The 13,433-nt window shown below is 39.5% G+C and overlaps 3 protein-coding genes across 8 annotated transcripts in view; 2 read left to right on the top strand and 1 right to left on the bottom strand.

The window, feature by feature from the left end:
- Window positions 1–784: 784 nt before the first annotated feature.
- taf13 (TATA-box binding protein associated factor 13) lies at window positions 785–2,945 on the bottom strand. Of its 2 annotated transcripts, none has more exons than XM_030422117.1 (3): window positions 2,927–2,945; window positions 1,646–1,724; window positions 785–1,507 (listed from the first exon to the last, which is right to left on the bottom strand). In XM_030422117.1, exon 3 carries the CDS (start codon window positions 1,501–1,503, stop codon window positions 1,129–1,131), a length of 375 nt encoding a protein of 124 aa, XP_030277977.1. In that variant the 5' UTR covers window positions 1,504–1,507; window positions 1,646–1,724; window positions 2,927–2,945; the 3' UTR covers window positions 785–1,128. The 2 variants fall into 2 exon arrangements, with proteins under 2 accessions (XP_030277977.1, XP_030277978.1); XM_030422118.1 differs by having other exon boundaries at window positions 785–1,504; window positions 2,927–2,944.
- slc35h1 (solute carrier family 35 member H1) lies at window positions 1,743–9,150 on the top strand. Of its 3 annotated transcripts, none has more exons than XM_030422110.1 (10): window positions 1,743–1,872; window positions 2,947–3,164; window positions 4,172–4,322; window positions 4,750–4,813; window positions 4,960–5,032; window positions 5,357–5,525; window positions 5,910–5,993; window positions 6,457–6,632; window positions 6,951–7,080; window positions 7,538–9,150. In XM_030422110.1, the coding sequence occupies exons 2-10, from the start codon at window positions 3,054–3,056 to the stop codon at window positions 7,681–7,683; spliced, it is 1,104 nt and encodes a 367-aa protein (XP_030277970.1). In that variant the 5' UTR covers window positions 1,743–1,872; window positions 2,947–3,053; the 3' UTR covers window positions 7,684–9,150. The 3 variants fall into 3 exon arrangements, with proteins under 3 accessions (XP_030277970.1, XP_030277972.1, XP_030277971.1); XM_030422112.1 differs by lacking the exon at window positions 1,743–1,872 and adding an exon at window positions 2,396–2,546; XM_030422111.1 differs by lacking the exon at window positions 1,743–1,872 and having other exon boundaries at window positions 2,944–3,164.
- A 3,694-nt stretch (window positions 9,151–12,844) lies between these two features.
- The window catches only part of LOC115584580 (collagen alpha-1(XX) chain-like), a 43,099-nt gene continuing 42,510 nt past the window's right edge, over window positions 12,845–13,433 (top strand). For 2 of the 3 annotated variants that reach the window (XM_030422107.1, XM_030422109.1), the window contains exon 1: window positions 12,846–13,226. The gene's annotated coding sequence lies outside the window, so the exon portion shown is untranslated. Of the gene's footprint in view, window positions 13,227–13,433 lie in introns of all 3 variants that reach the window. The other variant, XM_030422108.1, reaches the window with a different exon arrangement.

Genomic DNA, 13,433 nt, shown 5'->3' on the forward strand with positions numbered 1-13,433 from the left:
CAATTTTAGTGGTTGACAGTGTTACAAAAAAACATGTGAGCCCTTACGAGCGGTGCGCAGGAGAGTGTATGTGTGCATCATTTTCATCACAGCTACTGACTACAAGTAGCCTCCTCATGTCTCATTCACATTTAAAGTCAACAATATCAATATTATCATATTGAACGTAAACGAGAAAACATAGCCGTTGCTGACTTTGTAAGTATTCAGAAATTGTTTTGAAAGTGTATTCTGATGTCTCATTTGATTGCTGATTAGCTAGTAGCAGTTGGCTATGGTAACATTAGATATGGCAAAGCTACAACAACAAGATTTGTGGTAGGACTGTTTCATGTTTTTTTTCTGTTACCCTCAGTGATTCACAGAGAAACGTGAATATTAAATTGGATTCATGACAGTACGATGTTTCGCATAATAGAGCTTCCACAATGAGAGCACTGTTGACTCTGATGACAAGGACACACCAGAGCACAGCACATCATGACATCAGAGGGGACAAAAGTTGTGTCCGAGGAAGTGGAGGCAGGTCAAGGAACAGATCTTCATAAGTTGAGCAGAAGATCTTAAAGCTCAAAGGATTGCATGAACATGTATCTAAAGTTGAACATTACTTGTGCTTTTACCAGGCATGTAACTTGAACACACAAGTTCCTGATTAAGAATCACATTGTTTGCCAAGTAGTTCTACAATTGTGTTTTGGTGCAGAACAATAAACACAGTAAGAAGAAACATGTAAAGAAATATAAAGGGCTGATACTTCAAGACAAAAGTATGAGTAGATCAAATGAAAAAAAAAATGGTTTAATGATGCACTTGAAAGCGTGCTGACTGTAATTTAAAAAAAAAAATGATGTGAACTGTTGAGCCATATGTCACTGTGGTCACTTCTGGCACTAAAATTAACAATTAAATGACAATAAGTTGCTTTATTCAAACAGTCCCAGACAGCATGACATCAGGTACAAACCTTTGTCATTGCTCATCACTGTCATACCACCATATAAAATAACGTAAATCACATAAACAGTCAGGTCTGGACTAACTCAGGAACACCAGTCAGCAAATGAATACACTAAGAAATGACCCACCAAGTTAGATTAAGGTCAATAAAGTGTCTCATGGCCAGGTTAGGAGCCATAATTTGCTTCGTCGAAAGCTTTCCGGGCTCTCTTCAGCTCCTCGTTCATGGTCAGCAGGTCCTTGACTCTGGCGAACTTCCTGGGATCCTTACGAATCAGGAACACGATATCCTCCACCTGTACGCGACCCTGTCTTCCGATAGACATGGCTTTGTGGGTCATTTCCGTAATAAACTCGATCACCAGGTCCTCTAGAATATCCACAGACTCTGTATAAGGGTTCTGGTCATCTCCAAACCCGTACATCATGCACCGGAGCTCCTTGGAGAAAAGCCTCTTTCTCTTCCCGTGTCCGACATCCACTCCGCTGGACCCGTCCTCCACCTCCTCGTCGAAGCCAGGCTCGTCCTCCTCATCCGCCATTCTGCTGAAAACACACGAAGACGTAGTTTAATGTGCGAGCATTACAAACTCCTTAACGCCGAGCAGTAACACATGTTAACATTACAATAATTTGTTCCAAAGCTGAGTTAAATTCAACACAGAATTCCGTGTAAAAACATACATTGTAGCTCTGGGAAATATCACTGAAACAGTCCGCGCTCGTCTGCCGTCTGTGTTGACTTCCGCTTCTGTTTCCTCGACTGCGGAAGTGAAAAAAGGTCTTTCTTTAGAAAATAGTGCCCCCTGTGGTGGTTATCATTCAACTGTGTTACCCCCCCGAGTAATGTGACGTTAGCTTATACTAAAACGCTTACACGTTACTCAGCCATATGACCAACTCAACTGACGGTAGGTCTCTTAAATAGCTTATTTTCTCAGTCGTTTTGTCAGCTGCTGGAGGAGCCCGAGCTCTTCTGTCTATTTAAATATCCGGTAACATTACACTGTAAATTAGCTGTCGGTAGACAAGTCGATTAACTCACATTTTCATTTCATATGTTCCGCGCATATTATTTGTGTAAAAGCTCAACAGTAAGTTACCGAGCGCCGACAACATAGACAGAAAAGTCGAAATATTTTAAGTCGCACGACTTCCTGGTGGGCTGTGTTGATGCCGAGTTAAAAAGTGGTTAACACTGATTCGATCAAGGTCTTGGGTTATAATGCATGTGACTTGTAGATGAGAACTAAACAAGGCCATTACCAATGTATTGATTGATCAATGGAGTTTGTTATGAGGGGGTCGCCATACGAGAATGACACTGAATGCACCGTCTACTCTAGTCACCAGTTGCAGAAACGAGGGATGATGTTGAGCTTAACGGAGCGCTGCGTTACTTTCTGAGGCAATGAATAACTGCTAAATGCTTGCTTAATTTTATACCAAGTCAGTTAAATTATTTCAGAAATATAATACATATTTAGCTACATTGCAAGTGAATGTAAACTACGGTAATGTGATATAGTGATAGTTAACCCAGAAAAACAACTGGAGCTGTCAAAGTTAGCCAAACAACCATCGTGTAAGTGCCACCGTTACCTTAGCTAACGTTACTAGTGATCTTATCACCTGATATTAACTAAGTCTGATTTAGTGATAAAAAAAAAAACAACTACCTGACTCAGTTTAGTAATGTGTTGGGTCACTGTTATTGACTTAGGTAGATGTCTCGGTGGTGTAACCGCTAACGTTAGCTGACGTGGTGGTATAACAGCTAGCTGATGGTGGTTGTCAAACTTGAGCTTAACATACGCTAATGTTGCCAGCAAGGTAACATAGCAGCAGGCTTATTTACTACTCTGACAACCTATAATATACGTATTCATTTGTAAAAATAAATAAATAAAAAGATAAGTGAAAATGATAATATTAATAACTGCACAGATGCAACCAAAGCCTAACCGTGTCTTCTCTCTCCCCAGCTTTCTCTCTGTCCATTCTGGGTCTCAAGAAGGGGTGCAGATGCAGGTTGGAGATGAGCTCTCCACAGTAGCTGTGTTCTCTGGACCTGTGATCCTGGCAGCCCTATATGGCGTGCCCTGTCCAGTTCATTTGCAGGAGCATTCGCACTGTTGGACTAGTTCTCCTTTACTACGTCTTCTCAATAGGCATCACCTTCTATAACAAATGGCTTATGAAGGTGAGTGAAGGAGTTCATAAAGCACTACTGGTTATGCAGCAACAACACTACTTCTACAGCAGACTTGCATGGTTTTATTTGGGATCATTAATAAATCAAAGATGAATTTCTTGTTGGAAAATCCATGTAGTGTTGTATGTATGTAAATACAAATAAGTAGTTGTCACATATTGTAGTTTAATGCACGCATTTTTTTAAAGTTTACGTTAACTTTTATTTTGCATACTCTTATTTCTTCTCATCTTCTCTTTTTCTATCTTATTAAATCTCTATAGTTTGAGATTTTTATTCTAGTGCAAGCCATCTACATCATACCAAATTCCCCTTCGAGGGCCAACAAAGTATTTTGGATTCTGATTCTGTTTCTCTGTTGGAGGAGGTCTTATGTAGGACATTTCCCAGTGTAGGGTTGCAGTTTTCAGCCTCGTTCCTGCATTTCCCATTGATTCTCGATTGTATTGAGATCTGGGGAGTTTGGAGGCGAGATTGGCACCTTGAGCTCTTTGTCCTTTTCCTCGAGCCTTTCCTAAACAGTTGGAGTTGTAGTGTGGCAATAGGCGTTGTCCTGTTGAGGGGGTGGCACTGCCCTCAGTGAAGGCTGCTTGTGAGGCAGTGTTTAGATGGATGGTTCATGTCAAAGTAACATCCACAGGAATGCGTATTCAAGGTTTCCCATCAGAACATTTGATTGTAACGAGATGGTCAATATTATTTTCCTCACCTGTCAGTGGTTTTAATGTTGTGGCTGATCAGCGTATTTCAAGTTCATATCAAGTTTCACGTCATTTTCATTTCATATTATATTTTCTGAAATTATTCTCAACGAAAAAAAACCCTCCTGTTTTGATGTTTTTAAGGGTCATTGTAACTGATATTATTACTATTTGTGTAATGCTGGATACTGTGATACCATGAAATCATGATATTTTCTGAGATGCTTATCATACCCTGAAAATTCTCATTCTGTTGCTAACCTAGCTTGATGACCCTGTCTGTTTCTCTCACAGGGCTTCCACTATCCCCTCTTCATGACTTTAGTCCACCTCACCGCCAACTTCTGCCTTTCGGCTCTGACACGACGGGCCATGCAGTGTTGGACGGGCAAACCCCGCGTCATTCTGTCCTGGAAAGATTACCTCCATAAAGTGGCTCCAACAGGTGAGATTGTAGTGGTCTTGTATCTTTAAAGCTTGCAGGACAGTATTCAGAGAAGAGATAATTAGAAAAAGAGGCTGATAGTCAGCTCTTATCATGTTCGCTGACTTGGACTAAACTCATGCTCACTGACTAAAGTCCATATTGATACCAACAGTAAATCACACCAATTTTTCATTTCTTATGCGATCAGACACTTTCTGTAACATCAATATACTCCATGCAGTTCTCCAGTTTAAAGCCTAAAATTACTATCCACTATTATTCAGTTAACTTTCAAGGATTACACAGGAATTTCACTTTTGGTATAGCCCACCTCTTATGCTTAATCAATTTGCATAATTGCATATTGATGGATGAACATGATTTATTGTAAACTGTTTCATTTCAAACTTCTAAAAGTCTTATATTCTGTCCCTCTCTTACCCAGCCATAGCAACAGCATTGGATATTGGACTTTCCAACTGGAGCTTCCTTTTCATCACTATTAGCTTGTAAGTTTTTTGCTCAGTCTCTTCTAATAGAAGATACTTTTTTATATGAACTAACAAACTTCAGTTTATGAGCACTATATCTACAACAGTTAACAGTTACTGCCTAATTCCATCAATCATGTGTCTCTTTTTTTGTGTCATTTAAGGTACACCATGACCAAGTCGACAGCTGTGCTCTTTATCCTCTTTTTCTCCCTGGTCTTCAAACTGGAGGAGCCGGTGAGTGGCCAAATGGAACTGATTTTTACAGTAGCAGGAAAGAAACAGTCCTATCATTGCTGAACAATAAAATGGTAACAACCTGGTTAATGTTGCTTTGTTTTACTGACATTTTTGGAGAATGAGAATGTTCAGTGTGCATGTAAGAACAAATGCTTTTGCTTTGTTGTATGTCATGTAAATAAAAGAACAGGAAGTTCAGTATCTTTGAAGAAATGCATGATGGCTGTAATAGATGGATTGCCATTCCATTTTTTTGCATACGCAGCTTCAATTATTTTCTCCTGCTGTTTCTTGCTGTCTCTTCTGTCCCTTTCCGAGCAGAATCCATTCCTGATCCTGGTGGTCCTGCTGATCTCTTGTGGTCTGTTTATGTTTACATTTGAGTCAACCCAGTTTAACCTGGAGGGCTTCATCATGGTGCTGCTGGCATCCTTCATAGGGGGGATCCGCTGGACCCTCACCCAGGTCCTCATGCAGAAAGCAGAGCTTGGTCAGTATTAAGTCACTTATGTAGAGCAGTCTTGTTGTAATTGCTTTGCTAGTGAGCATTTTAGCCACATAATCACAAAAAATGACAGAATTTTAGCTTTTCAGTAAAAACCTTTATCCAAGCATCTTAAATGAATTGTCAGATAAGTAGATCAACTTTCCTGTTAAACCTTTGCAAAAGACCCTTTAGGATACAAATTAAAGATTTTGAAAACCTTGTTTAATATCACCCCAATCAGATCAGTATTTTCAACATTCAGCTAAGAGAAGAGGCACACAAGAATCACAACATAACTGCAGACACAACTATTGAGTACATCTAAATTTGTTTTTATGTATTGGCATAACTGAGATATATTGATTTTATATGCAAATATTTCTCCAGGCCTTCAGAACCCTATAGACGCCATATACCATCTCCAACCTCTCATGTTCCTTGGCCTCTTTCCCCTCTTCCTGTATAACGAAGGTGAGTATAGCCATCATTCGTCATCCTCACTCATCTCTTGTCACTACAGTAAATTTAATTCTGGAGACCTATGTATGGTATTTCAGGTTTTTTTTTGTTAAGTGCAAGATGTTAAAGACCCTCTGCACAGACCAATTGTAATTTTCCGAATTCCAGATGGGAAGTTTGCTTGTATCCAACTTTAAATAGTGACACTCTGAGTATATCAGACTACTATTTTCACTTTTTCTCTGTCTTTTCCAGTGTATACTTCCATTCAAATGCACTCAGCTAAACCATTGATGGTTGAAGCAGTGCTAGCAGTGTCATTTACTAAGTGTAACCCTAACCCTTTCTTTGGGAAACCCCTTACATAAGATTTACAATGAATCTGAGTCAAAAATCCTGGAATATCAATAATGTCCTATAAGTGACCCATGGAAGCATCATTGTAGATTCTCCTCTATTTCTTTTGTGTTTCCAGGACTGAGCCTCAGCACCTCAGATAAGTTATTCCGGGTGACAGAGCTCTCACCTCTCCTGTATTCACTCCTCACACTGAGTATTGGCGGCTCACTGGCCTTTGGTTTGGGCTTCTCAGAGTTCCTGCTAGTCTCCCGCACCTCCAGCCTCACTTTATCCATATCAGGGATCTTTAAGGTACCTTGTAGTTCTGTAGTATGACTTCATTTTTGAATCATTCATCTAACGGCCGAGTTTGTTATGTTTGTTGTTAATCCTATATGCTAAACTATACTAGAATTTTATGTCTGAAAAAATTCAGCAGCTCTGCTATTATTAAGGATCTGCACACATTAAAACTGTCTGCATTTGTCCTTTATCCAACAACTTCTGTTGTCTGCAGTGTAAAGAGCATCACATCTTTGTAAAGCCTTACTGGGTGCAGTAATCTGGTCTTGTTCAGACCTTTCTAACACACCCTTCTTGCGTTCCTTTTATTGTCTTGTTTTCCTGCAGGAGGTGTGTACTTTGCTTTTGGCAGCATCTCTGATGGGAGACAAAATGAGCGCACTTAATTGGCTGGGATTCGCTGTGTGTGTGTGCGGCATTTCATTACATGTGGGACTCAAGACATATTATTCAAAAAGTAAGTGTTTGTTTTATTGTTATACTGTTGAAATATGTATTGGCAATAACATAAATAGTCAATCAAATAACCACCTTGAGATGACATATTGAATATTCTGCTTTGAAAAATCACTTGTGTCTTTGTGTATTTGTTCATTTGTCTTAAATTGTTTTAGTGTTTCCAAACAGCACTTCCTGAAGCTCTGCTAGTGCCATATTTACACTATAATTACACTATAACATAAGAGTGAGAGCATGACACTAGTGATAAGAAGACAGAACTTTGAGTTAGAGGAAGCGGGGCTATGTATGCACTGCACCATTTCAAATATTCAGAACCTATATGTATCGATAAATGAATATTTTCGACTGAGCTGAAACTTCACGGAACAATAAACACAATTTTTGAGTGGTGTGGGATTTACGGAAGTGGTGAAAATGTTGACAGTGTCACTTTTTGTGATCTTTTCCCTCAGATAAGGGCCCATCTTTAAGGCAGCTCAACAGTAAAAGTCCGGAGCTTGAGTTGCCATTACTGCAGCAGAACGGAGACAACAGAGAGGACTCGGCAGCTGATGATTACAATGATGAAGATGAGGAACAAGAAATCACTCACCACTGATCACAAGATTTGGACCAATACTTTTTTATACCTTTACATCTCCAACTTCAATCAGGTGGTTTGAACAGTGACGTCAAAGCTTTAGAGCACATGTTTAGGACACACTGCCACAAAAAGAGGGAACAGCCTCTTCAGTGCTTTTCCTCCACTGATCATCTCGTCAGGCCAGGCCAGAGCCTCACTATCAGCTGTACATTAACTGTGGACTTGACACAAGTTATGATCTTTTGCCTTAGGGGAGCTTAAAAAATGTAGCTAATACATTCAACTGTCAACAAAGTATGATGTATGGAGAGAGAGAGGGTGTTAACAGCTTTAAAGGATACTCTTTGAAATGTAGTGGGTCATTTTTCTTTGCTTGTAAAAGTGTGTGTCTTAGGAAAAATCTATGAGAATTTGAAGTGTCCTGTTATCCCGGTAATACAGAGTGGCAAAAGCGTTAACCTAACTTCAGATTAAGTATGTAGCCTGATTCCCCAGAAAGGGACATCATTAACTTATTTTGTGTAAAAACAAGATAATAGTACACGTATGATACACTTCCTCAGATAACTATTTTTGCAGATGGCTTGACTGTTCCTCTTTGCGGGCTTGAGTTAACAGTGAGGTCTGTAGGGCTGCAACATACAATTATGACAATAAATCTTCCGGTTCTTATTTAATTACAGAATTGTTTGGTGTAAAGATGCCTTACAAAAGCCCTTTGCTGTTTCCTCTAGCCTTTGGTGTGTTTTGTCCAACCAACTGTCCAGAACCCAAAGAAATTCAGGTGCTGCCACATAAGACAAAGAAACAAGCACATCTGAAAGCTCGGACTGGAGGAATGTGGTATTTTTTAAATTGATTTTTTTTTTTTTTAAATAAGTTGCTGACTAAATTACTACCAGCCAACTGATAAATGAATTGACTGTTTCAGTACCTGTCTGCGCCTTTTGAATTTTGAAGTTGAGGCCTCAAATGTGACTACCAAATCTAGCCCTGTGAGTCCGAGCCCTGAATAGAAATCATTGAGACACAGCACTATTGCACATGTCAGAATGACGCCCTCTGAATGTGAATGTCAATTTATCCATGAATTTATATCTTGTTATTGGAACATGTCTCAGTATGGTAGAACGTTGTTTTTAAATCAAAGTTTCATGGAAGTCTGGCTGAACATTAATTTAAACTAAGTAATGAGCTGCAGGGTTAACTGAATCTTAAACTGATGGTCTCCCACAATTCCAGTCACTATTTGAAGACATGTAAAATGACCTACCTTAATGTGCCTTGTTAACATCAAAGTAGTCAGGAAGACGACTTTAAAGAGCTAATTTTAAAAATCATAATTGATGATTTAATCAGTTTTTGTAGCTGAAGTACCATTTAAGAAGTAAACCTTTTTGAATGTTTGTTGCCATGATTTACTGTAAAATGCAGCATTGTCGAAATGTGCTGAGAATAAAGTAAAACATTTGTGATAACTAACATGTGAAGCACACTTTGTAATGTTGTACACATATCTACTTTTTTTCCCAGGTCTGTAACAACTTGTCAGATGGAATGTAGGGGCTAACTACAAACAAAACTCGTAATAATGTTATGTGTTAAAAACTTGTATTTTGAAGTTAACATGTAATGCTGTGATCCTGCCCTCTAACAGAAGTTACACAGTGCAGAAACAAGTGATGGGGGGTGGAGTGGCTGAGACAGAGACACCATTCACCCCATTACAAGACACTGTACCATCAAAATGATTTTGAAGCTGTTATGTTAAGCTAAAAAAGTTACTATAAAGGGGATCTGTGGAGCAATGTGTAGTAATCTACATGTATTAATCCTATTTTTATTGGCCATATGTGAGTTGATTGTAAGGTGAGGTGTACAATTAGACCTTCCCCAAAGTAACTTTTTCTCAGTGCCCTCTCCGCTCTGCTAACGTTAGCAACAGTAGCTAACGTTCATTTTTGTGCATTTTAACTTCATTATATTTGAATTTCTGAGTAAAATTTGGTTGTCAGTGTGAGCATATTACAAAAACTGAATTCAACTATAGTCGATTTTTTGGGATATGAGATTCTTACAAAGTGAAACTAACAGGATACTTATCATTCTAATTCTATTCAAATTTCATTTAGAAGGTTTGTGTAATTTAAAGTAAATTGGATAATAGCAGATAACGGGCATAACAGATAACGAATTGGATAACAGAGCAAAGGTCAAAAGTGCTGTAACCGTCTGATTTGCAATTTATGTACACATATTGATTTAAATAGTCTAGCGCACCAAGAGCTTTATGAGGTGCACCAAAACTCTTTGACGCCCCCTCTCTGACCATGTTTAGATTTTGGAGTGACCATAGCTGCTTTTTCTGCAGCAACCCGTTTGGAGAGAGATAAAAGGAGAAAAAACCTGCGACGCTGCACACTGCTGTGCCCTGTTAGGACACACTGCCATAAAATCTCTCACCTGATATGACCAACTCATGTGATTACTCCAGTCCAATAACGCTGAGAGTGGACCATCAGAGCGATGAGAAGTCAGAGGTAGAATGTTGGTTGTTGGGTTTGACACGGATGCTACATATGCAGACATGTTGGATTCAGCATTTGTTGTAACAGTTGCCTGTCTTGAGTCTAACCTAAAATATGACTGCCTTGAAGATTTTGTAAAAAGATTATGAACATTACATTGTCTCCATTTGATAGGGCTGGTTAGGTTTGAGGGCTTTGCAGTATTTGTACTTAATGTGTGTGTCTGTTTTGATTTAAAAAAAATCTCAGGTTAAGAGCGGATTCTGTTTTATGTGGCAAGTCACTAGTCTGTGCTTTCTTTCAGAAAAAAAGTAATAAGGTAAAGAAAGGGTTACAAAAGATCACTTGACCTAAGCTTTATAAACATAGTCTTAACTTTTGTCGTAGAATGTCATGAAGCCTTAATAGTATGGCACCTTTGAATATCAGTAAATACAACTATGAATCTGAGCTTTAGGTCTTATTGAAGGCCTTGTTACCTGTTTTGCTTCAGTAACTTTGTCATATTCATACAGGATTCAATTGCTGCAGTGCCATCTGTACTTCAACATCTGATGTATTTAATGGCTTATTCAGGTGACCAGACTCTCCTGGTGTTGTGTTGGGTATTTCAGGCCATACCACAGGCCACACTTCTGGGTACAGTTGTTGCTGTTGGGGTGACCTTGTTTGATCCTGGAGGTACTGAAAAAAAAAAAAGAATCAGAGAGGATCATAAACCCACTGTCTGCAGTTATAGTATAGATATTGCAAAAATATCCTTATCGTTATTTAGTATTAATTCATGTCACAACATAGCCGTTATATAACTGGGTTTATTGTTAACTGCCTAGTGTAGCCATCGATTGGAAAAACATTTACACTAGGTAATATTTGTAGATAGATGGCATGTTAACTTTAGTAACTAACTCTGAAACAGCACTAGGCAACCTTAAGCCCAACAACCGTAATACACTCTTTAGCAGACATATACATATATTCATTGGACAGATGGCAACATGGGAAGGTTGGCAAAGTCAATTTATTATGAATTTAGTGTTAATTATAGATTCCTGGGCAAAGTGTAACCTCACAACTGCAAGTGATGCAGCTTGTAGTATTTCTACAGGTGTTGTGTCACAATGTTTTCCCTGCAAAGTATGCTAGTTTTTCCCCTTAGCTTTGTACTCTGTGGTAAGTCAAGAATTCAGCTAGCTTATGGTTAGCAGTCGCAGTGATGACTGGTTGGGGTTAGGGTAAAGTTGAGAATAGTTTAGTGTGGGGAACCACAAATCGATGAGGTAAAGCGTGCAAATTTACATTGTGGCCTAATTATTAGTGGGTAGTGGACCAATGGCAGGGATGAATCTCCCCCAAAATCATTTAATTAGGCTCTTCTCGCTAGATTGAGACACTGTCACTTTCAAACAAGGGATGCATCTTAAATGTGCCAGAGAGCTGGTGTAGAAAGCTTAATTAAAACTCCAAAAAGTCCAGCTGCGAGGTGGTTGTACTGATTTTTAGTTGAGTGCCGTTAATGGGAGTGCTTTTGAATGTGCAAAAAACAGAACTACAGACAGGGCCCCATTTGTAATAAAGCTTTAAGATGCCATCTTGTTAATGGTAAATAATGTAAGAAATGTAGTTATGTATATATTAATAGAGCAGACATTTTGACTTGACAAAGCAGGTAAAACACAGGTGGGGCAAATAATGTTATGGCTCCAGTCTATTCAGTGTCCCAGAATGTCAAAGGAGCACTTTGTTCCTGGACTGGAACATTACATTAGATTACATTGATTAAGTTTACCCATCAGCAGCAATGATGTCAATATGAGCTATCATTGTAGTAATTGAGTTTATTTAGAGTCAACTTCATTAAGTGAAGTATTGCAGGGAGCACATTTCACTGGAAACCTGCTCTAATCCACTCTACTACTCAAGTACTCCTACATGTTTGGATGGAATAGATACTTTGATGATAGCTAAAAACGCTTCCAATTTTAAATATATTGTGTTATCGAACAGCGTACATTTATAAATGTAAGTTGATGCCTCTGACTCACACATGGTTTCTGTGCTGTTATCATACTGCCATGCTTCTGCTGACTCCAATGAGGTTGCAACTTTTTAACAACCAACCCTGCACCTGCCCAGCTCAGAGTCGTGGAGTTTAGCCTCAGAGTATGGTCCGGTTCCAACACAGCTGTTTGGAAATTAAGTAGACAGTATTTATGGGGGGAAAAGAGCTAACACTTCACTGTCAACTTTAAACTGATATAAAATGTTCAAAGTCAACCCCTAACCCTCACATTTCAACTTTACAAATACAAACTGGAGAAAACCTTTATGGAATGTTGACTTAAGGTTAGTTTTGCAAAACCTCGGAAGAACCTTTAGGGACTATTAGACAACCCTCAGAGAAGGGGACATTCTCTAAGGGATGTCTAAGAGTTAAAAAACAAAACAAAAAACAAAACCCCATGCACAAAATAACTTTTTACTAAAGTAACATTCACAATATTATCAGTCTGTTGTTGCGAGCACCATCTTCTTCGCAGTGCTGTCCTGGGGTGCAACCATCAATGCCAAGGACGACAACAACGGTCTTTTGTTGGCTCTAATCCCGTCACCCTGGAGGAGGTGGCAGAGGACAGGATGCTGGCTACCATGCCTTTCATCCCCTCCACACAACTGCCACATATATGCCGGGTGCCCTCCCATATTGTATTGTTCATATGAGGAACTGCCCTGGATGATATAAACTCCTGTGCGGCAGGTATAGCGGCGCGTTAAGCCAGTCACTGTCTGCTGCACTTTTACTGGCCTAGTTTACACCGTGGGGAACTTTATAAGTTCACCGCAGTGCCACGCCCAGGCCAGAGCAGCAGGAGGGCCTTACTTCTCGGGTTTCAGGCGGAGGAGCTCAGACACAACTTGATGAGAGGAGCAGCGCTCACAGTTGAGCGGAACTGGCGCATGTTGACATCCCACCTCTGGAATGCTGTGAGGAGTGTGTGAAGGAATAACGTGGACCCATCGAACAGCCAGGTAAGACCTCACCTGGAGAACAAAATTGCTGTATCACTTTGGATAACAGGTTTAGTTACCGGTCCTCACTGTGTGCTCTCAGGTAAATGACGCCAAAGCATTTAGCTAACATTAGATGTTTCGGGTCTAGTTGCCGTCCATTGTTCGAAACTGTTGTAAAGCCGACGAAGTTCAACTGCTGCTTGTTTGCGAAATGTACACACATTG

The sequence above is a fragment of the Sparus aurata genome, chromosome 7 (genome assembly GCF_900880675.1).
Source record: "Sparus aurata chromosome 7, fSpaAur1.1, whole genome shotgun sequence".
NCBI lineage: Eukaryota > Metazoa > Chordata > Actinopteri > Spariformes > Sparidae > Sparus > Sparus aurata.